This window comes from Tachypleus tridentatus, chromosome 10 (genome assembly GCF_004210375.1).
Source record: "Tachypleus tridentatus isolate NWPU-2018 chromosome 10, ASM421037v1, whole genome shotgun sequence".
In the NCBI taxonomy this organism is placed as follows: Eukaryota; Metazoa; Arthropoda; class Merostomata; order Xiphosura; family Limulidae; genus Tachypleus; species Tachypleus tridentatus.
In genome coordinates, this window is record NC_134834.1 from 14862530 (window position 1) to 14885540 (window position 23011).

A 23011-nucleotide genomic window follows, 5' to 3' on the forward strand; every position below is an offset into this window, starting at 1 on the left:
AGTTACACCAACAATGTTGTTCGTTCTATAACAATAGTTACACCAACAATGTTGTTCGTTCTATAACAATAGTTACACAACCAATGTTGTTCGTTCTATAACAATAGTTACACCAACAATGTTGTTCGTTCTATAACAATAGTTACACCAACAATGTTGTTCGTTCTATAACAATAGTTACACCAACAATGTTGTTCGTTCTATAACAATAGTTACACCAACAATGTTAGTTCGTTCTATAACAATAGTTACACCAACAATGTTGTTCGTTCTATAACAATAGTTGCACCAACAATGTTGTTCGTTCTATAACAATAGTTACACCAACAATGTTTGTTCGTTCTATAGTTACACCAACAATGTTATTCGTTCTATAACAATAGTTACCAACAATGTTGTTCGTTCTATAACAATAGTTACACCAACAATGTTGTTCGTTCTATAACAATAGTTACACCAACAATGTTATTCGTTCTATAACAATAGTTACACCAACAATGTTGTTCGTTCTATAACAATAGTTACACCAACAATGTTGTTCGTTCTATAACAATAGTTACACCAACAATGTTGTTCGTTCTATAACAATAGTTACACCAACAATGTTGTTCGTTCTATAACAATAGTTACACCAACAATGTTATTCGTTCTATAACAATAGTTACACCAACAATGTTATTCGTTCTATAACAATAGTTACACCAACAATGTTGTTCGTTCTATAACAATAGTTACACCAACAATGTTGTTCGTTCTATAACAATAGTTACACCAACAATGTTATTCGTTCTATAACAATAGTTACACCAACAATGTTGTTCGTTCTATAACAATAGTTACACCAACAATGTTGTTCGTTCTATAACAATAGTTACACCAACAATGTTGTTCGTTCTATAACAATAGTTACACCAACAATGTTGTTCGTTCTATAACAACAGTTACACCAACAATGTTGTTCGTTCTATAACAATAGTTACACCAACAATGTTATTCGTTCTATAACAATAGTTACACCAACAATGTTGTTCGTTCTATAACAATAGTTACACCAACAATGTTGTTCGTTCTATAACAATAGTTACACCAACAATGTTGTTCGTTCTATAACAATAGTTACACCAACAATGTTATTCGTTCTATAACAATAGTTACACCAACAATGTTCTATAACAATAGTTACACCAACAATGTTGTTCGTTCTATAACAATAGTTACACCAACAATGTTTGTTTGTTCTATAACAACAGTTACAACAACAGTGTTGTTTGTTCTATAACAATAGTTACACCAACAATGTTGTTCGTTCTATAACAATAGTTACACCAACAATGTTTGTTTGTTCTATAACAACAGTTACCAACAATGTTATTCGTTCTATAACCAAGTTACACCAACAATGTTGTTCGTTCTATAACAATAGTTACACCAACAATGTTATTCGTTCTATAACAATAGTTACACCAACAATGTTGTTCGTTCTATAACAATAGTTACACCAACAATGTTGTTCGTTCTATAACAATAGTTACACCAACAATGTTATTCGTTCTATAACAATAGTTACACCAACAATGTTATTCGTTCTATAACAATAGTTACACCAACAATGTTGTTCGTTCTATAACAATAGTTACACCAACAATGTTTGTTTGTTCTATAACAACAGTTACAACAACAGTGTTGTTTGTTCTATAACAATAGTTACACCAACAATGTTATTCGTTCTATAACAATAGTTACACCAACAATGTTATTCGTTCTATAACAATAGTTACACCAACAATGTTATTCGTTCTATAACAATAGTTACACCAACAATGTTGTTCGTTCTATAACAATAGTTGCACCAACAATGTTGTTCGTTCTATAACAATAGTTACACCAACAATGTTGTTCGTTCTATAACAATAGTTACACCAACAATGTTGTTCGTTCTATAACAATAGTTACACCAACAATGTTATTCGTTCTATAACAATAGTTACACCAACAATGTTGTTCGTTCTATAACAATAGTTACACCAACAATGTTGTTCGTTCTATAACAATAGTTACACCAACAATGTTGTTCGTTCTATAACAATAGTTACACCAACAATGTTGTTCGTTCTAGTTACACCAACAAACAATAGTTACACAACAATGTTACCAACAATGTTACACCAACAATTCGTTCTATAACAATAGTTACACCAACAATGTTGTTCGTTCTATAACAACAGTTACACCAACAATGTTGTTCGTTCTATAACAATAGTTACACCAACAATGTTGTTCGTTCTATAACAATAGTTACACCAACAATGTTGTTCGTTCTATAACCAACAAGTTACACCAACAATGTTGTTCGTTCTATAACAATAGTTACACCAACAATGTTGTTCGTTCTATAACAATAGTTACACCAACAATGTTGTTCGTTCTATAACAATAGTTACACCAACAATGTTGTTCGTTCTATAACAATAGTTACACCAACAATGTTGTTCGTTCTATAACAATAGTTACACCAACAATGTTATTCGTTCTATAACAATAGTTACACCAACAATGTTATTCGTTCTATAACAATAGTTCTATAACAATAGTTACACCAACAATGTTGTTCGTTCTATAACAATAGTTACACCAACAATGTTTGTTCGTTCTATAACAATAGTTACACCAACAATGTTGTTCGTTCTATAACAATAGTTACACCAACAATGTTGTTCGTTCTATAACATATAGTTACACCAACAATGTTGTTCGTTCTATAACAATAGTTACACCAACAATGTTGTTCGTTCTATAACAATAGTTACACCAACAATGTTGTTCGTTCTATAACAATAGTTACACCAACAATGTTATTCGTTCTATAACAATAGTTACACCAACAATGTTATTCGTTCTATAACAATAGTTACACCAACAATGTTATTCGTTCTATAACAATAGTTACACCAACAATGTTGTTCGTTCTATAACAATAGTTACACCAACAATGTTATTCGTTCTATAACAATAGTTACACCAACAATGTTATTCGTTCTATAACAATAGTTACACCAACAATGTTGTTCGTTCTATAACAATAGTTACACCAACAATGTTGTTCGTTCTATAACAATAGTTACACCAACAATGTTCTATAACAATAGTTACACCAACAATGTTGTTGTTCTATAACAATAGTTACACCAACAATGTTATTCGTTCTATAACAATAGTTACACCAACAATGTTGTTCGTTCTATAACAATAGTTACACCAACAATGTTGTTCGTTCTATAACAATAGTTACACCAACAATGTTGTTCGTTCTATAACAATAGTTACACCAACAATGTTCGTTCGTTCTATAACAATAGTTACAATGTTATTCGTTCAACAATGTTGTTATTCGTTCTATAACAATAGTTACACCAACAATGTTATTCGTTCTATAACACCAACAATGTTGTTCGTTCTATAACACCAACAATGTTGTTCGTTCTATAACAATAGTTACACCAACAATGTTGTTCGTTCTATAACAATAGTTGCACCAACAATGTTGTTCGTAACAATAGTTACACCAACAATGTTGTTCGTTCTATAACAATAGTTACACCAACAATGTTGTTCGTTCTATAACAATAGTTACACCAACAATGTTGTTCGTTCTATAACAATAGTTACACCAACAATGTTGTTCGTTCTATAACAATAGTTACACCAACAATATGTTGTTCGTTCTATAACAATAGTTACACCAACAATGTTGTTCGTTCTATAACAATAGTTACACCAACAATGTTGTTCGTTCTATAACAATAGTTACACCAACAATGTTGTTCGTTCTATAACAATAGTTACACCAACAATGTTATTCGTTCTATAACAATAGTTACACCAACAATGTTGTTCGTTCTATAACAATAGTTACACCAACAATGTTATTCGTTCTATAACAATAGTTACACCAACAATGTTGTTCGTTCTATAACAATAGTTACACCAACAATGTTGTTTGTTCTATAACAATAGTTACACCAACAATGTTATTCGTTCTATAACAATAGTTACACCAACAATGTTATTCGTTCTATAACAATAGTTACACCAACAATGTTGTTCGTTCTATAACAATAGTTACACCAACAATGTTGTTCGTTCTATAACAATAGTTACACCAACAATGTTGTTCGTTCTATAACAATAGTTACACCAACAATGTTGTTCGTTCTATAACAATAGTTACACCAACAATGTTGTTCGTTCTATAACAATAGTTACACCAACAATGTTGTTCGTTCTATAACAATAGTTACACCAACAATGTTATTCGTTCTATAACAATAGTTACACCAACAATGTTGTTCGTTCTATAACAATAGTTACACCAACAATAGTTTGTTCGTTCTATAACAATAGTTACACCAACAATGTTGTTCGTTCTATAACAATAGTTACACCAACAATGTTGTTCGTTCTATAACAATAGTTACACCAACAATGTTGTTCGTTCTATAACAATAGTTACACCAACAATGTTGTTCGTTCTATAACAATAGTTACACCAACAATGTTGTTCGTTCTATAACAATAGTTACAATGTTGTTCGTTCAACAATGTTACACCAACAATGTTGTTCGTTCTATAACAATAGTTACACCAACAATGTTATTCGTTCTATAACAATAGTTACACCAACAATGTTATTCGTTCTATAACAATAGTTACACCAACAATGTTGTTATTCGTTCTATAACAATAGTTACACCAACAATGTTATTCGTTCTATAACAATAGTTACACCAACAATGTTATTCGTTCTATAACAATAGTTACACCAACAATGTTGTTCGTTCTATAACAATAGTTACACCAACAATGTTGTTCGTTCTATAGTTAACAACAAGTTACAGTTACACCAACAATGTTGTTCGTTCTATAACAATAGTTACACCAACAATGTTATTCGTTCTATAACAATAGTTACACCAACAATGTTATTCGTTCTATAACAATAGTTACACCAACAATGTTGTTCGTTCTATAACAATAGTTACACCACCAACAATGTTGTTCGTTCTATAACAAGTTACACCAACAATGTTTGTTTGTTCTATAACCAGTTACACAATGTTGTTCGTTCTATAACAATAGTTACACCAACAATGTTATTCGTTCTATAACAATAGTTCCACGAACAATGTTATTCGTTCTAAAACAATAGTTACACCAACAATGTTATTCGTTCTATAACAATAGTTGCACCAACAATGTTATTCGTTCTATAACAATAGTTACACCAACAATGTTATTCGTTCTATAACAATAGTTACACCAACAATGTTATTCGTTCTATAACAATAGTTACACCAACAATGTTATTCGTTCTATAACAATAGTTACACCAACAATGTTGTTCGTTCTATAACAATAGTTACACCAACAATGTTGTTCTTTTTATAACAACAGTTACACCAACAATGTTGTTCGTTCTATAACAATAGTTACACCAACAATGTTGTTCGTTCTATAACAATAGTTACACCAACAATGTTGTTCGTTCTATAACAATAGTTACACCAACAATGTTATTCGTTCTATAACAATAGTTACACCAACAATGTTGTTCGTTCTATAACAATAGTTGTTCTATAACAAAGTTACACCAACAATGTTGTATACAATAGTTACACCAACAATGTTGTTCGTTCTATAACAATAGTTACACCAACAATGTTATTCGTTCTATAACAATAGTTACACCAACAATGTTATTCGTTTATAACAATAGTTCTATAACAATAGTTACACCAACAATGTTGTTCGTTCTATAACAATGTAGTTACACCAACAATGTTGTTCGTTCTATAACAATAGTTACACCAACAATGTTATTCGTTCTATAACAATAGTTAACAACAGTTACACCAACAATGTTGTTCGTTCTATAACAATAGTTACACCAACAATGTTATTCGTTCTATAACAACAGTTACACCAACAATGTTGTTCGTTCTATAACAATAGTTACACCAACAATGTTAGTTCGTTCTATAACAATAGTTACACCAACAATGTTATTCGTTCTATAACAATAGTTACACCAACAATGTTATTCGTTCTATAACAATAGTTACACCAACAATGTTATTCGTTCTATAACAATAGTTACACCAACAATGTTGTTCGTTCTATAACAATAGTTACACCAACAATGTTATTCGTTCTATAACAATAATAGTTACACCAACAATGTTGTTCGTTCTATAACAAAGTTATAGTTACACCAACAATGTTGTTCGTTCTATAACAATAGTTACACCAACAATGTTGTTCGTTCAATAGTTACATAACAGTGTTGTTTGTTCTATAGTTACACCAACAATGTTGTTCGTTCTATAACAATAGTTACACCAACAATGTTATTCGTTCTATAACAATAGTTACACCAACAATGTTGTTCGTTCTATAACAATAGTTACACCAACAATGTTATTCGTATAACAATAGTTACACCAACAATGTTATTCGTTCTATAACAATAGTTACACCAACAATGTTATTCGTTCTATAACAATAGTTACACCAACAATGTTGTTCGTTCTATAACAATAGTTACACCAACAATGTTGTTCGTTCTATAACAATAGTTACACCAACAATGTTGTTCGTTCTATAACAATAGTTACACACCAACAATGTTGTTCGTTCTATAACAATAGTTACACCAACAATGTTATTCGTTCTATAACAACAGTTACACCAACAATGTTGTTCGTTCTATAACAATAGTTACACCAACAATGTTGTTCGTTCTATAACAATAGTTACACCAACAATGTTGTTCGTTCTATAACAATAGTTACACCAACAATGTTGTTCGTTCAACAATGTTTATTCGTTCTATAACAATAGTTACACCAACAATGTTGTTCGTTCTATAACAATAGTTACACCAACAATGTTGTTCGTTCTATAACAATAGTTACACCAACAATTGTTCTATTGTTACACCAACGTTCTATAACAATAGTTACACCAACAATGTTGTTCGTTCTATAACAATAGTTACACCAACAATGTTCTATAACAACAGCAGTTACACCAACAATGTTATTCGTTCTATAACAATAGTTACACCAACAATGTTGTTCGTTCTATAACAATAGTTACACCAACAATGTTGTTCGTTCTATAACAATAGTTACACCAACAATGTTATTCGTTCTATAACAATAGTTACACCAACAATGTTGTTCGTTCTATAACAATAGTTACAACCAACAAATGTTGTTCGTTCTATAACAAGTTACACCAACAATGTTATTCGTTCTATAACAACACCAACAATGTTATTCGTTCTATAACAATAGTTACACCAACAATGTTATTCGTTCTATAACAATAGTTACACCAACAATGTTGTTCGTTCTATAACAATAGTTACACCAACAATGTTGTTCGTTCTATAACAATAGTTACACCAACAATGTTGTTCGTTCTATAACAATAGTTACACCAACAATGTTGTTCGTTCTATAACAATAGTTACACCAACAATGTTGTTCGTTCTATAACAATAGTTACACCAACAATGTTGTTCGTTCTATAACAATAGTTACACCAACAATGTTGTTCGTTCTATAACAATAGTTACACCAACAACGTTCTATAACAATAGTTACATGTTTGTTCGTTCAACAATGTTTGTTCTATAACAATAGTTACACCAACAATGTTGTTCGTTCTATAACAATAGTTACACCAACAATGTTATTCGTTCTATAACAATAGTTACACCAACAATGTTATTCGTTCTATAACAATAGTTACACCAACAATGTTATTCGTTCTATAACAATAGTTACACCAACAATGTTACACCAACAATGTTTTCGTTCTATAACAATAGCTACACCAACAATGTTATTCGTTCTATAACAATAGTTACACCAACAATGTTATTCGTTCTATAACAATAGTTACACCAACAATGTTGTTCGTTCTATAACAATAGTTACACCAACAATGTTGTTCGTTCTATAACAATAGTTACACCAACAATGTTGTTCGTTCTATAACAATAGTTAACAATAGTTACTATAACAATAGTTACACCAACAATGTTGTTCGTTCTATAACAATAGTTACACCAACAATGTTATTCGTTCTATAACAATAGTTACACCAACAATGTTGTTCGTTCTATAACAATAGTTACACCAACAATGTTGTTCGTTCTATAACAATAGTTACACCAACAATGTTGTTCGTTCTATAACAATAGTTACACACCAACAATGTTGTTTCGTTCTATAACAATAGTTACACCAACAATGTTGTTCGTTCTATAACAATAGTTACACCAACAATGTTGTTCGTTCTATAACAATAGTTACACCAACAATGTTATTCGTTCTATAACAATAGTTACACCAACAATGTTATTCGTTCTATAACAATAGTTACACCAACAATGTTGTTCGTTCTATAACAATAGTTACACCAACAATGTTGTTCGTTCTATAACAATAGTTACACCAACAATGTTGTTCGTTCTATAACAATAGTTACACCAACAATGTTGTTCGTTCTATAACAATAGTTACACCAACAATGTTGTTCGTTCTATAACAATAGTTACACCAACAATGTTGTTCGTTCTATAACAATAGTTACACCAACAATGTTGTTCGTTCTATAACAATAGTTACACCAACAATGTTGTTCGTTCTATAACAATAGTTACACAACAAGTTATTCGTTCTATAACAATAGTTACACCAACAATGTTGTTCGTTCTATAACAATAGTTACACCAACAATGTTATTCGTTCTATAACAATAGTTACACCAACAATGTTATTCGTTCTATAACAATAGTTACACCAACAATGTTATTCGTTCTATAACAATAGTTACACCAACAATGTTATTCGTTCTATAACAATAGTTACACCAACAATGTTATTCGTTCTATAACAATAGTTACACCAACAATGTTGTTCGTTCTATAACAATAGTTACACCAACAATGTTGTTCGTTCTATAACAATAGTTACACCAACAATGTTATTCGTTCTATAACAATAGTTACACCAACAATGTTGTTCGTTCTATAACAATAGTTACACCAACAATGTTGTTCGTTCTATAACAATAGTTACACCAACAATGTTGTTCGTTCTATAACAATAGTTACACCAACAATGTTGTTCGTTCTATAACAATAGTTACACCAACAATGTTGTTCGTTCTATAACAATAGTTACACCAACAATGTTGTTCGTTCTATAACAATAGTTACACCAACAATGTTGTTCGTTCTATAACAATAGTTACACCAACAATGTTATTCGTTCTATAACAATAGTTACCAACAATGTTATTCGTTCTATAACAATAGTTACACCAACAATGTTATTCGTTCTATAACAATAGTTACACCAACAATGTTATTCGTTCTATAACAATAGTTACACCAACAATGTTATTCGTTCTATAACAATAGTTACACCAACAATGTTATTCGTTCTATAACAATAGTTACACCAACAATGTTGTTCGTTCTATAACAATAGTTACACCAACAATGTTATTCGTTCTATAACAATAGTTACACCAACAATGTTGTTCGTTCTATAACAATAGTTACACCAACAATGTTGTTCGTTCTATAACAATAGTTACACCAACAATGTTGTTCGTTCTATAGTTACACCAACAACAATAGTTACACCAACAATGTTGTTCGTTCTATAACAATAGTTACACCAACAATGTTGTTCGTTCTATAACAATAGTTACACCAACAATGTTATTCGTTCTATAACAATAGTTACACCAACAATGTTATTCGTTCTATAACAATAGTTACACCAACAATGTTATTCGTTCTATAACAATAGTTACACCAACAATGTTGTTCGTTCTATAACAATAGTTACAACAATGTTGTTCGTTCTATAACAATAGTTACACCAACAATGTTATTCGTTCTATAACAATAGTTACACCAACAATGTTCGTTCGTTCTATAACAATAGTTACACCAACAATGTTCGTTCTATAGTTACACCAACAATGTTGTTCGTTCTATAACAATAGTTACACCAACAATGTTGTTCTTCGTTCTATAACAATAGTTACATGTTGTTCGTTCAACAATGTTTGTTCGTTCTATAACAATAGTTACACCAACAATGTTGTTCGTTCTATAACAATAGTTACACCAACAATGTTATTCGTTCTATAACAATAGTTACACCAACAATGTTATTCGTTCTATAACAATAGTTACACCAACAATGTTGTTCGTTCTATAACAATAGTTACACCAACAATGTTGTTCGTTCTATAACAATAGTTACACCAACAATGTTGTTCGTTCTATAACAATAGTTACACCAACAATGTTGTTCGTTCTATAACAATAGTTACACCAACAATGTTGTTCGTTCTATAACAATAGTTACACCAACAATGTTATTCGTTCTATAACAATAGTTACACCAACAATGTTGTTCGTTCTATAACAATAGTTACACCAACAATGTTGTTCGTTCTATAACAATAGTTACACCAACAATGTTGTTCGTTCTATAACAATAGTTACACCAACAATGTTATTCGTTCTATAACAATAGTTACACCAACAATGTTATTCGTTCTATAACAATAGTTACACCAACAATGTTGTTCGTTCTATAACAATAGTTAACCAACAATGTTACACCAACAATGTTTTTCGTTCAATAGTTACACCAACATAACAATAGTTCTATTACACCAACAATGTTATTCGTTCTATAACAATAGTTACACCAACAATGTTGTTCGTTCTATAACAATAGTTACACCAACAATGTTGTTCGTTCTATAACAATAGTTACACCAACAATGTTGTTCGTTCTATAACAATAGTTACACCAACAATGTTATTCGTTCTATAACAATAGTTACACCAACAATGTTATTCGTTCTATAACAATAGTTACACCAACAATGTTGTTCGTTCTATAACAATAGTTACACCAACAATGTTGTTCGTTCTATAACAATAGTTACACCAACAATGTTGTTCGTTCTATAACAATAGTTACACCAACAATGTTATTCGTTCTATAACAATAGTTACACCAACAATGTTGTTCGTTCTATAACAATAGTTACACCAACAATGTTGTTCGTTCTATAACAATAGTTACACCAACAATGTTGTTCGTTCTATAACAATAGTTACACCAACAATGTTGTTCGTTCTATAACAATAGTTACACCAACAATGTTCGTTCGTTACACCAACTATAACTATAACAATAGTTACACCAACAATGTTGTTCGTTCTATAACAATAGTTACACCAACAATGTTGTTCGTTCTATAACAATAGTTACACCAACAATGTTGTTCGTTCTATAACAATAGTTACACCAACAATGTTGTTCGTTCTATAACAATAGTTACACCAACAATGTTATTCGTTCTATAACAATAGTTACACCAACAATGTTATTCGTTCTATAACAATAGTTACACCAACAATGTTATTCGTTCTATAACAATAGTTACACCAACAATGTTGTTCGTTCTATAACAATAGTTACACCAACAATGTTATTCGTTCTATAACAACAGTTACACCAACAATGTTATTCGTTCTATAACAATAGTTACACCAACAATGTTATTCGTTCTATAACAATAGTTACACCAACAATGTTGTTCGTTCTATAACAACAATGTTGTTAGTTAACACCAACAATGTTGTTCTTTCTATAACAACAGTTCCACCAACAATGTTGTTAGTTCTATAACAATAGTTACACCAACAATGTTGTTCGTTCTATAACAATAGTTACACCAACAATGTTGTTCGTTCTATAACAATAGTTGCACCAACAATGTTGTTCGTTCTATAACAATAGTTACACCAACAATGTTGTTCGTTCTATAACAATAGTTACACCAACAATGTTGTTCGTTCTATAACAATAGTTACACCAACAATGTTGTTCGTTCTATAACAATAGTTACACCAACAATGTTGTTCGTTCTATAACAATAGTTACACCAACAATGTTGTTCGTTCTATAACAATAGTTACACCAACAATGTTGTTCGTTCTATAGTTACACCAACAATGTTATTCGTTCTATAACAATAGTTTACACCAACAATGTTATTCGTTCTATAACAATAGTTACACCAACAATGTTGTTCGTTCTATAACAATAGTTACACCAACAATGTTGTTCGTTCTATAACAAACAAGTTACACCAACATGTTGTTCCAACAATGTTATGTTGTTCGTTCTATAACAATAGTTACACCAACATGTTGTTCGTTCTTGTTCGTTCTATAACAATAGTTACACCAACAATGTTATTCGTTCTATAACAATAGTTACACCAACAATGTTATTCGTTCTATAACAATAGTTACACCAACAATGTTGTTCGTTCTATAACAATAGTTACACCAACAATGTTGTTCGTTCTATAACAATAGTTACACCAACAATGTTGTTCGTTCTATAACAATAGTTACACCAACAATGTTGTTCGTTCTATAACAATAGTTACACCAACAATGTTGTTCGTTCTATAACAATAGTTACACCAACAATGTTGTTCGTTCTATACACCAACAATAACAATAGTTACACCAACAATGTTATTCGTTCTATAACAATAGTTACACCAACAATGTTGTTCGTTCTATAACAATAGTTACACCAACAATGTTTTTCGTTCTATAACAATAGTTACACCAACAATGTTGTTCGTTCTATAACAATAGTTACACCAACAATGTTATTCGTTCTATAACAACAGTTACACCAACAATGTTATTCGTTCTATAACAATAGTTACACCAACAATGTTGTTCGTTCTATAACAATAGTTACACCAACAATGTTGTTCGTTCTATAACAATAGTTACACCAACAATGTTATTCGTTCTATAACAATAGTTACACCAACAATGTTGTTCGTTCTATAACAACAGTTACACCAACAATGTTATTCGTTCTATAACAACAGTTACACCAACAATGTTATTCGTTCTATAACAATAGTTACACCAACAATGTTGTTCGTTCTATAACAATAGTTACACCAACAATGTTATTCGTTCTATAACAATAGTTACACCAACAATGTTATTCGTTCTATAACAATAGTTACACCAACAATGTTGTTCGTTCTATAACAATAGTTACACCAACAATGTTATTCGTTCTATAACAATAGTTACACCAACAATGTTATTCGTTCTATAACAATAGTTACACCAACAATGTTATTCGTTCTATAACAATAGTTACACCAACAATGTTGTTCGTTCTATAACAATAGTTACACCAACAATGTTATTCGTTCTATAACAATAGTTACACCAACAATAGTTACACCAACAATGTTGTTCGTTCTATAACAATAGTTACACCAACAATGTTGTTCGTTCTATAACAATAGTTACACCAACAATGTTGTTCGTTCTATAACAATAGTTACACCAACAATGTTATTCGTTCTATAACAATAGTTACACCAACAATGTTATTCGTTCTATAACAATAGTTACACCAACAATGTTGTTCGTTCTATAACAATAGTTACACCAACAATGTTATTCGTTCTATAACAATAGTTACACCAACAATGTTGTTCGTTCTATAACAATAGTTACACCAACGTTATTCGTTCTATAACAATAGTTACACCAACAATGTTATTCGTTCTATAACAATAGTTACACCAACAATGTTGTTCGTTCTATAACAATAGTTACACCAACAATGTTATTCGTTCTATAACAATAGTTACACCAACAATGTTATTCGTTCTATAACAATAGTTACACCAACAATGTTGTTCGTTCTATAACAATAGTTACACCAACAATGTTATTCGTTCTATAACAATAGTTACACCAACAATGTTGTTCGTTCTATAACAATAGTTACACCAACAATGTTGTTCGTTCTATAACAATAGTTACACCAACAATGTTATTCGTTCTATAACAATAGTTACACCAACAATGTTATTCGTTCTATAACAATAGTTACACCAACAATGTTGTTCGTTCTATAATAGTTACACCAACAATGTTGTTCGTTCTATAACAATAATTACACCAACAATGTTGTTCGTTCTATAACAATAGTTACACCAACAATATTATTCGTTCTATAACAATAGTTACACGAACAATGTTATTCGTTCTATAACAATAGTTACACCAACAATGTTGTTCGTTCTATAACACTAGTTACACCAACAATGTTATTCGTTGTATAACAATAGTTACACCAACAATGTTATTCGTTCTATAACATTAGAAAATTTTTAGGTAGAAAAAACAAAACAGTTTTTTATGTATACCTTATATTGATAGGTGTTTTTTCGTAGTTTCTCGTACACTTCAAAGCAAGTGAGTAGTTTTATTCTTGGTAACTTTACGTAAGATAAATGATTTCTCCCGTGATTGGGCTTAGTTGAGTTTGTTACTTTTAGGTGCAGATTCTGGGATTCAACTCTGACCTTTACGGAAACATTTCCGAAGCAATAACAAAATCTCAAGGAATAATTGGGATTGCTCTTCTAGTCCAGGTGAGAAATAAACATCTTCCATAAACGCCTCAGAAGGAGTAAAAATCTCAAGGAGTTACTAATAATCCAGGTTAAAAATAAAACACCTTCCATAAACGCCTCAGAAGGAGTAAAAGTCTTAAGGAGTTACTAATAATCCAGGTAAGAAATAAAACACCTTCCATAAACGCCTCAGAAGGAGTAAAAGTCTCAAGGAATCACTGGTAATCCAGATGAGAAATAAAGAAACATTCAACAGGAATTTAGCAAAGAACATAAAACGAAATAAACTAAGATATTATTTTAAATATTAATTTATTTTCAAAAATTTGTTTTTTTTTAATACCGTTTAATATGACTTATCTTCGTATAGAGGGAGTTCTTCAGAGTCATAAATACTCTATCACGCTATAACTGTGTTTATATGCAACAGGCTTTGAGATATAAAATTGTTACATTTGGATTACTGGTTTACTGGTACCAGTGACTGATAAAATATTAAACGAAAGGGAAAATATTTGCGAAAGATGCATAAATATTTTAATGTTATGACGCTTTATTTGAATATGTTTAAAACCATGATAACACTACTTAAAGGTGGTATTCTTTAGCTTTTCAGAAATATAAAGAACGTCATAAATGCACGTAAAATAGTTTTATTATTTTCAAATTTATTGAGAACCATTTAACAAAAACAAACTTTCGTATTTTGTGCACAAGTTTTGTTTTATTAATTCACATCTCCAGCTTTTGTACGATGTTTTTTTTTATTTTCTGTTTCGTTTAAAAATTCAATTATTGTCTTTTTTGTTTTCCTTAAGTTAAGTCTTTTACCAACGTGTAAGGTGTATTATCTTCTGGTCTGTAGGTTTTCCAGTTTTAAATAATTTTGTTTAAATATTTAGAAAGAAAGTATTATACAAGAGTTCCGGACTATGAATCGGATGGTTCGTGACTTTCTTCCCTTTATCGACCAAACAAAAAAATGCGTTCTTCAGTTTGGGGGCTGTACGTGCGTTAAAAGTGTAACGGTCAAATCCCAAAATTCTACTATGTTATATACTGTTGACTAGTCTGTGAGGTCAAACTGGGAGAAGCTTAGTTCAGATTTTTCTCTTTTAACTACACGCGAATATCACAAACAAACAGGTTTGTGTAATAGTTTGATTTTCGCGCAGCACTTGTTCCTATAACGCAGAAATTATTTTTTATTTTAATCAAACTAATCGCGCAAAAAAATGTTGTTTACAAAATTCAGAACACGACATCAGATTTTTCATCTCTTGATTAAAACAATTCGGCTAATATATCACACTCTCATTATTCTAAGAAAGGTTTGTCTGAGTGTAAACCCAAACCATTGACTATATTCGTTTTATCCACATGGGAAAACAGAACTCCAGATTTCAGCGTTGTAAATTCACGAACTTATCCCTGACCCATCGAGGAGACCTGAAAAAGATATCCATTATCAGACTGTAAATTAAGGCTTAACACTAAATGTTTTTACTTCGAATATAATTAAGGCATCAAATTCCTTATTTACTTGGGTTTTAATTAAAACAAAGCTGCTTGAATGTTAATTAAAGGTGTGTTGTTATAGGTTTATTTTTATAATAATCACATCTATCACTTCTTTCTTACTCGTAATTCAATTAAAACACGCCAATCATTTTTTATTTTCCAGTAATTAAAACATACTGCCATTTATCTATAATTTCAGTTGTAATTAAGACATACCACAACTCATTTTGGATATAAAATTTAATTAAGACACGTCTCTGCGTGTGTTCAGGCGTGTCCCAGTCATTAGTTTTTCTGGAGTGTGCATGTTTCTTTGTAATCCGAGGGTCGTGGGTTCGAATCCCCGTCACGCCAAACATGCTCGCCCTTTCAGCCGTGGGGGCATCATAATGTGATTGTCAATCCCACTACTCGTTGGTAAAATAGTAGCCCAAGAGCTGGCGGTGGGTGGTGATGACTAGCTGCCTTCTCTCTAGTCTTACACTTCTAAATTAGGGACGGCTAGCGTAGATAGCCCTCGAGTAGCTTTGCGCGAAATTCAAAACAAACACGTAAAAGTACTCAAGCATGACTTTAGAATATGAACAATTTTACACCTGCGTTGTTTTTTTAGTGTGTAAAGTAATATAAAAGATATTTATTGAAGTGTAACAGTAAAGATGTTCATTATGCTTATATTTTATATTATAGAGCGATTAAAAGTTCTTATAATTCCTAAAGTGGAAAATGTAACCATCCTAGAATTGGGGATCGTTTGTGATTCATAACATTGAATATAGGTTTGAGTTAACACACGCAGCATTATAACTTGGTTCTTTGAATAATACCATAACACTAATCGAAATTTAAAACGATCCCTTTAACGACTGCTTGGTTGTTTTTTTTTGTTTTTTGAATTTCGCGCACAGCTACTCGAGGGCTATCAGCGCTATCCGTCCCTACTTTAGCAGTGTAAGACTAGAGAGAAGGCAGCTAGTCAGCACCACCCACCGCCAACTCTTGGGCTACTCTTTTACCAACGAATAGTGGGATTGACCGTCACATTATAACGCCCCCACGGCTGAAAGGGCGAACATGTTTAGTGCGACCGGGATTCGAACCCGCGATCTTCGGGTTACGAGTCGAACGCCTTAACACGCTTGCCCATGCCGGGCCACGACTGCTTGGAAATATGTTTTGTTGGAATCAATACGTAGTGGAGTTTGAAAACAAACACAAAGCTACTCAATGAGCTATGTGTGGTATGCCCACCACGGGTATCGAAACCCGGTTTTTCAGTCTTCAGACATACCGCTGTGCTCGTAGTGCAGGAAGTGGGGGTGATTTTTTGGCCTACACTATTTCTTTTTTTTTTATTTTCTGCTCTTTGTATGCCCCATTATTCGGGCTTTAAAACCACTAATATTGTAGTAAAGTTGTTTACAACAGGAAAAGAAACCTCATGAATGTAAAAACGTTAGCACAGAATACACTTAAACATGTGTCTGTTTTTATAACTGTCGATCAACCCGTATATGAATGAAGCACGATTCTCTCAAAGAAACAGATGTCGAGTTGATTTTCATAAGTGTGATTCCTTTTTTTTCAAATAACATTCTTCTGGCTTCATCTTCACGAAATCAATAAAACAAAAATTCAACAAACTAAACTCGCTGATCGGATATTCTGCTTCCAGGTCGAACTTTGATTTTAAGTTTGTCACCAGCTGTTTTTCTGGTACATATAATTGAATTATTGTTAGCACAATGAAAATGGTGACAGTTGTATTTAATTGTTTATGAAGATTGGTCGCTGTGTCACCAAACCGACAGTGTTGCGAAAGACAACTCTGTCTCCGCATGAAACAGCTAATTGCGATTTATGACGAAATTGAAACTGGAAATGAAACCTTGGAGAGAATTTCGGATGAAATTAATACGAGGTTAGTTATTGTGTTCCCCCTTTTGTTTTTTGGTGGGGAAGGGGTCAACACAGACGCTATACAAAAAAAAAGGACAATTATTTGGACAAGAACGTAATTGTTCGTACAAACTGCTGTACGTCTGAAAACGCTTGACAAATAAAACGTGTTTAACGTAAATTGGCCTGGCATGGCCAAGAGCGTAAGGCGTGCGACTCATAATCCGAGGGTCGCGGGTTCGTGCCCGCGTCGCGCCAAACATGCTCGCCCTCCCAGCCGTGGGGTCGTTATAATGTAACGGTCAATCCCACTATTCGTTGGTAAAAGAGTAGCCCAAGAGTTGGGGGTGGGTGGTGATGACTAGCTGCCTTCCCTCTAGTCTTACACTGTTAAAATAGGGACGGCTCGGTGCAGTGGGCTAACAACCTACTCACTTAAATACTTGTTGAAGAATCCGTAAGCGATTGCGGCCCTATGTTCCTCAATAGAATCTAATGGTGATAACTAACTAACGTAAATTGATTGATAAAGAAAAACGGTTTATGTGTGAGTATAACGAAATATCTACCACATCACTTCAATGGCTCATAACGCTGAAACTAAGATTCGGGTCATCTTAATTGGCAGAGGACAAACTGAGTAACTTTGTGCCTAACAGCAAACACGAATAAATTGTCAACAAAGATAAAAAACTGTCACTTGATTGTAATAAAAATAACTATAGGCTATAGTGAAGTAAAAATAAAACCCAGAAAACTGTGTGCATAAGGTTTAATGGAATTTGTGGTCCAAATGACACAAACATCAAAATTAAGAAATTACAAACATGTCCCAAAGTTGTCCTTTCAATGTTGACCTTTGACCGAGCGAGAGATTCATTTTTAAATATGTATTTGTTATTTACCCCCTTTTAGGCTCACTGGGTTAATATCAAGTTCATAATTGTAATTATTTTCTATTGAAAACGGGCGCTCAATTTACTGTCCTCTTGAATAGAATGGGAAATGACGAATGTGACCAGTAATAGATACTTTTTGTTTGTTTGGAATTTCGCACAAAGCTACTCGAGGGCTATCTGTGCTAGCCGTCCCTAATTCAGCAGTGTAAGACTAGAGGGAAGGCAGCTAGTCATCACCACCCACCGCCAACTCTTGGGTTACTCTTTTACCAACGAATAGTGGGATTGACCGTAACATTATAACGCCCCCACGTCTGGGAGGGCGAGCATTTTTGGCGCAATAGATACTTTCACTTGTCTTTCAAAATATCTAAGATGACGTTAAACAACTGGTTTTTCGCCAGAGAGGCAGCAGTAAGCTTGAAGACCAACAAAGCAGAAATCCATGGTTCCATTCCCTTTGATCAACACAGCAGTCAGTGCAACGCAGCTTGTTTTTTGTGGATAATTTGATAATTTCTATATTATTTCATAAAAATAATGAAGGTGTGAAAATACAAAATTTGAAGACTTTTGCGAATTGTGATTGGAATATCGGTATTTATAGCATAGGTACCAAAGATACCTGTTGTTGACATTAAATTCGAACTACTGACCAGATGAAACGCGCAGGACCCGTACACACTCAAACACGTAGGATTTTGTTTTGTTTTGAATTTCGCGCAAAGCTACTCGAGCGCTATTTGGTTAAGGCACTCGACTCATAATTTGAGGGTCGCGGGTTCGAATCTCCGTCGCACCAAACGCGCTCGCCCATTCAGCCGTGGGAGCGTTATAATGCTACGGTCAATCCCACTATTCGTTGGTAAAAGAGTAGCCCAAGCGTTGTGGTGGGTGATGACGACTAGCTGCCTTCCCTCTAGTCTTACACTGCAAAATTAGAGACGATTAGCGCAGATAGCCCTCTTGTAGTATTGCTCTGCATGGCCAGGTGGGTCAAGACATTCGACTCGTAATTTGAGGGTCTCGGGTTCGAATCTCCGACGCACTAAACATGCTCGCCCATTCAGCCGTGGGGGCATTATAATGCTACGGTCAATCCCACTATTCGTTGGTAAAAGAATAGCTCAAGAGTTGGCGGCGGGTGGTGATGACTAGCTACCTTCCCTCTAATCTTGCACTGTATAAATTAGGAACGGCTAGCGCAGATAACCCTCAAGTAGCTTTGCGCAAAATTCGAAACAAACCAATCAAAACCTTTTGGTCGCCTTAAACCTCTATATATTCATATCCGTTGCTTGGTTACTTATATATGGATCCCAACTTTCCTTTAAAAACAATTCTATTATACTTGTAAAATATTTCTTTACAATAAGTGCAACGTGTTACTTATAAACTAAAACACTGATCGTTTTAAACTTTAAGGGAAGAAAGGGTTTGGTACAACAAAGAGATATCCAAACTAGAACTTTCAAATTAAGTTCACACAACGGATTTGACCCCCTCTGGTACAGCAGTAAGCCTTCGGATTTACAACGCAAATATCAGAGGTTCGATTCCCTCGCTGGACATCGCAGATAGCCCGATGTGGCTTTGCTATAAGAAAACAAACACACGTGTGAATCACTTCTCAATTATTGATGTTTGAAAACTAGCGTAATATTACTATAAATACATTTAAAATTTGTTTAGTACTTACTGTCTTTGGATTACAGCAGTCTTTGCAAAATATGCCAGAGGAAAGTTTGCTTTCTTGTGGTACAAAGGAACATAATGAGTTGTCCACGACGAACCTAGAATTTTAGACTTATAAGCTGAGCTGCCGCGAAAGCAATTAAACCAATGTTATAACCAGGTTAACCTAAGCTTGGTTTACACGACACTGTTTCTAAATAACTAAAGGAAAATAGTAAGGCCAGCCACCTTTTTATTTTACACAAAATGTACCACAGCTAGAGAGGACAAGATATGGGATAAACATCAGGTTAGCTCTATTTATAAGGACGTGGTAAAGTTGGAAGGAGAAAGGATTTGGTTTGTTTTGAATTTCGCGCAAAGATACACGAGGGCTATCTGCGCTAGCCGTCCCTAATTTAGCAGTTTAAGACTAGAAGGAAGGCAGTTAACCACCACCACCCACCGCCAGCTCTTGGGCTACTCTTTTACTAAAGAATATTGGGATTAACCGTCACGTTGTAACGCTACCACCGGCTGAAAGGGCGGGCATGTTTGGTGTGACGGGGATTCGAACCCGCGACCCTCAGATTACGAGTCGAGTGCCATAACCACCTGGCCATGCCGGGCTAAGGATGGAAAAAGAGTCGAGTTATCGGTTGTTGTTTTTATACACGAAACTGATTTCAATTATCAACTTGTTTGATCGATTTCGCGCTTGCATTCTAAATTTCGCGAGAAGCTACTCGAGGACTATCTGCGCTATCCGTTCTTAGCTTTGAAGTGATAGACTAGAGGTAAGATAGACAGTAGGATAACTCTTGAGCTACTCTTTGCCAACGAATAATGGGATTTGCCATCACATTATGACGTCTTTACGGCTCAAAGGTGCTAAGTATATACAGCAACAGTTTTCGATGCGGCGACACGTGGGTTGTGAATCAAGTATCCTTGTCATCAGGCCAAGTCAGGCCTCAGTTATTGAGTAGACGCATGAGAAATAACAAAAAAAAAAAATTCATGGCTCGTCTCAGATGTTTCTTATCTTAGCCATTCTTTTATTACGTCCTTATGAAATTTAATATTTCTTTTACTACTAACTTCCTTTTCTATCTTTTTTTTTTTTTGCAACTGTAAGCGAAATATTTCAAGGACTTTATTACCACTCACACAGAAAAACGACAGAGTGTGCCACAGCAAAAAAAATGGAGAATGAAACTGACACGATTCAGTGGCGCAGAAAACGAATAGAAAAGTTAGTGACAACTGGAAGGCAAGTTCTAATAAAAAAAAAAAACACGAGAATTCTAGAACAGTCATTGAGGGGGTAAGAACCGTTTTTATTTTTTTTCGAAAACGAAAAACGTGAAGAATTTATTCTAAAATGTTACGGGAAAAAAAAATCACGCCGTCAATTTTGTCGAGACAGAAAAACGACTGAAACAAACAAGCTCTCCACAGTGTTTATAAAAACAAGGGGGAATTTGCAGAATTCGAAAATTCGATATGCGAAAGTGACGTAATCAACTAATTATGTTTTAATCTTTTCGTGTGAATATTTTTTTTTTATGTATTGATTTAAATGGTACGCTAAGAAAAGGTTGAGACTTTATTAATGGTGGTTCTCGTAGTATGTTGACGTTGTAAGTAACAGTTGATTTTAGGATTATCACACCCTCCACAGATGTGTTCGTTTCTCACACTCAGTTATTGTTTTCTAATTAATAAACTTTTTTAAAGGTTGGCGAAGAAACGAATTTTGAACTCAGACTTCTGACCAGCCAGCTGACAAGTGTTCACTTTAAAGGTGGGTGTTTTTCTGACCAGCCAGCTGACAAGTGTTCACTATAGAGGTGGGTGTTTTCCTGAAATAAACTAGAACGGGAAAGAGACGCATTATTAAAATATACATTAAAATAGTTTAGAAAAAAAACATGTATACCGCATATATATATAAATATATAATTTAACGACTATTTTAATATCAAACAGTTGGGTATATTAAACCTAGATGAAGCCGCAAAGACGAAACGGTGGTTTGAAAAATAAAATATATATTTCTGGACTGTAAAAGTCGTTTTTGTTAAATGTTCTTGTTACTTAACACTTCTTAAAGTTCAATGTTGTTGTTACTTAACACTTAAAGTTAAATGTTGTTGTTACTTAACGCTTCTTAAAGTTAAATGTTGTTGTTACTTAACACTTCTTAAAGTTAAATGTTGTTGTTACTTAACACTTAAAGTTAAATGTTGTTGTTACTTAACGCTTCTTAAAGTTAAATGTTGTTGTTACTTAACACTTCTTAAAGTTAAATGTTGTTGTTACTTAACACTTCTTAAAGTTAAATGTTGTTGTTACTTAACACTTCTTACAGTTAGATGTTGTTGTTACTTAACACTTCTTAAAGTTAAATGTTGTTGTTACTTAACACT

At 33.0% G+C, this 23011-nt stretch overlaps 1 protein-coding gene across 1 annotated transcript in view; it reads left to right on the forward strand.

The window, feature by feature from the left end:
- Window positions 1-12319: 12319 nt before the first annotated feature.
- Window positions 12320-23011, forward strand: part of LOC143227970 (putative carbonic anhydrase-like protein 2) — a 32793-nt gene continuing 22101 nt past the window's right edge. Inside the window, exons 1-3 of the mRNA XM_076459322.1 lie at window positions 12320-12334; window positions 14509-14604; window positions 22320-22386. Coding sequence (XP_076315437.1) covers window positions 12320-12334; window positions 14509-14604; window positions 22320-22386 — 178 coding nt within the window. The remainder of the gene's footprint in view (window positions 12335-14508; window positions 14605-22319; window positions 22387-23011) is intronic.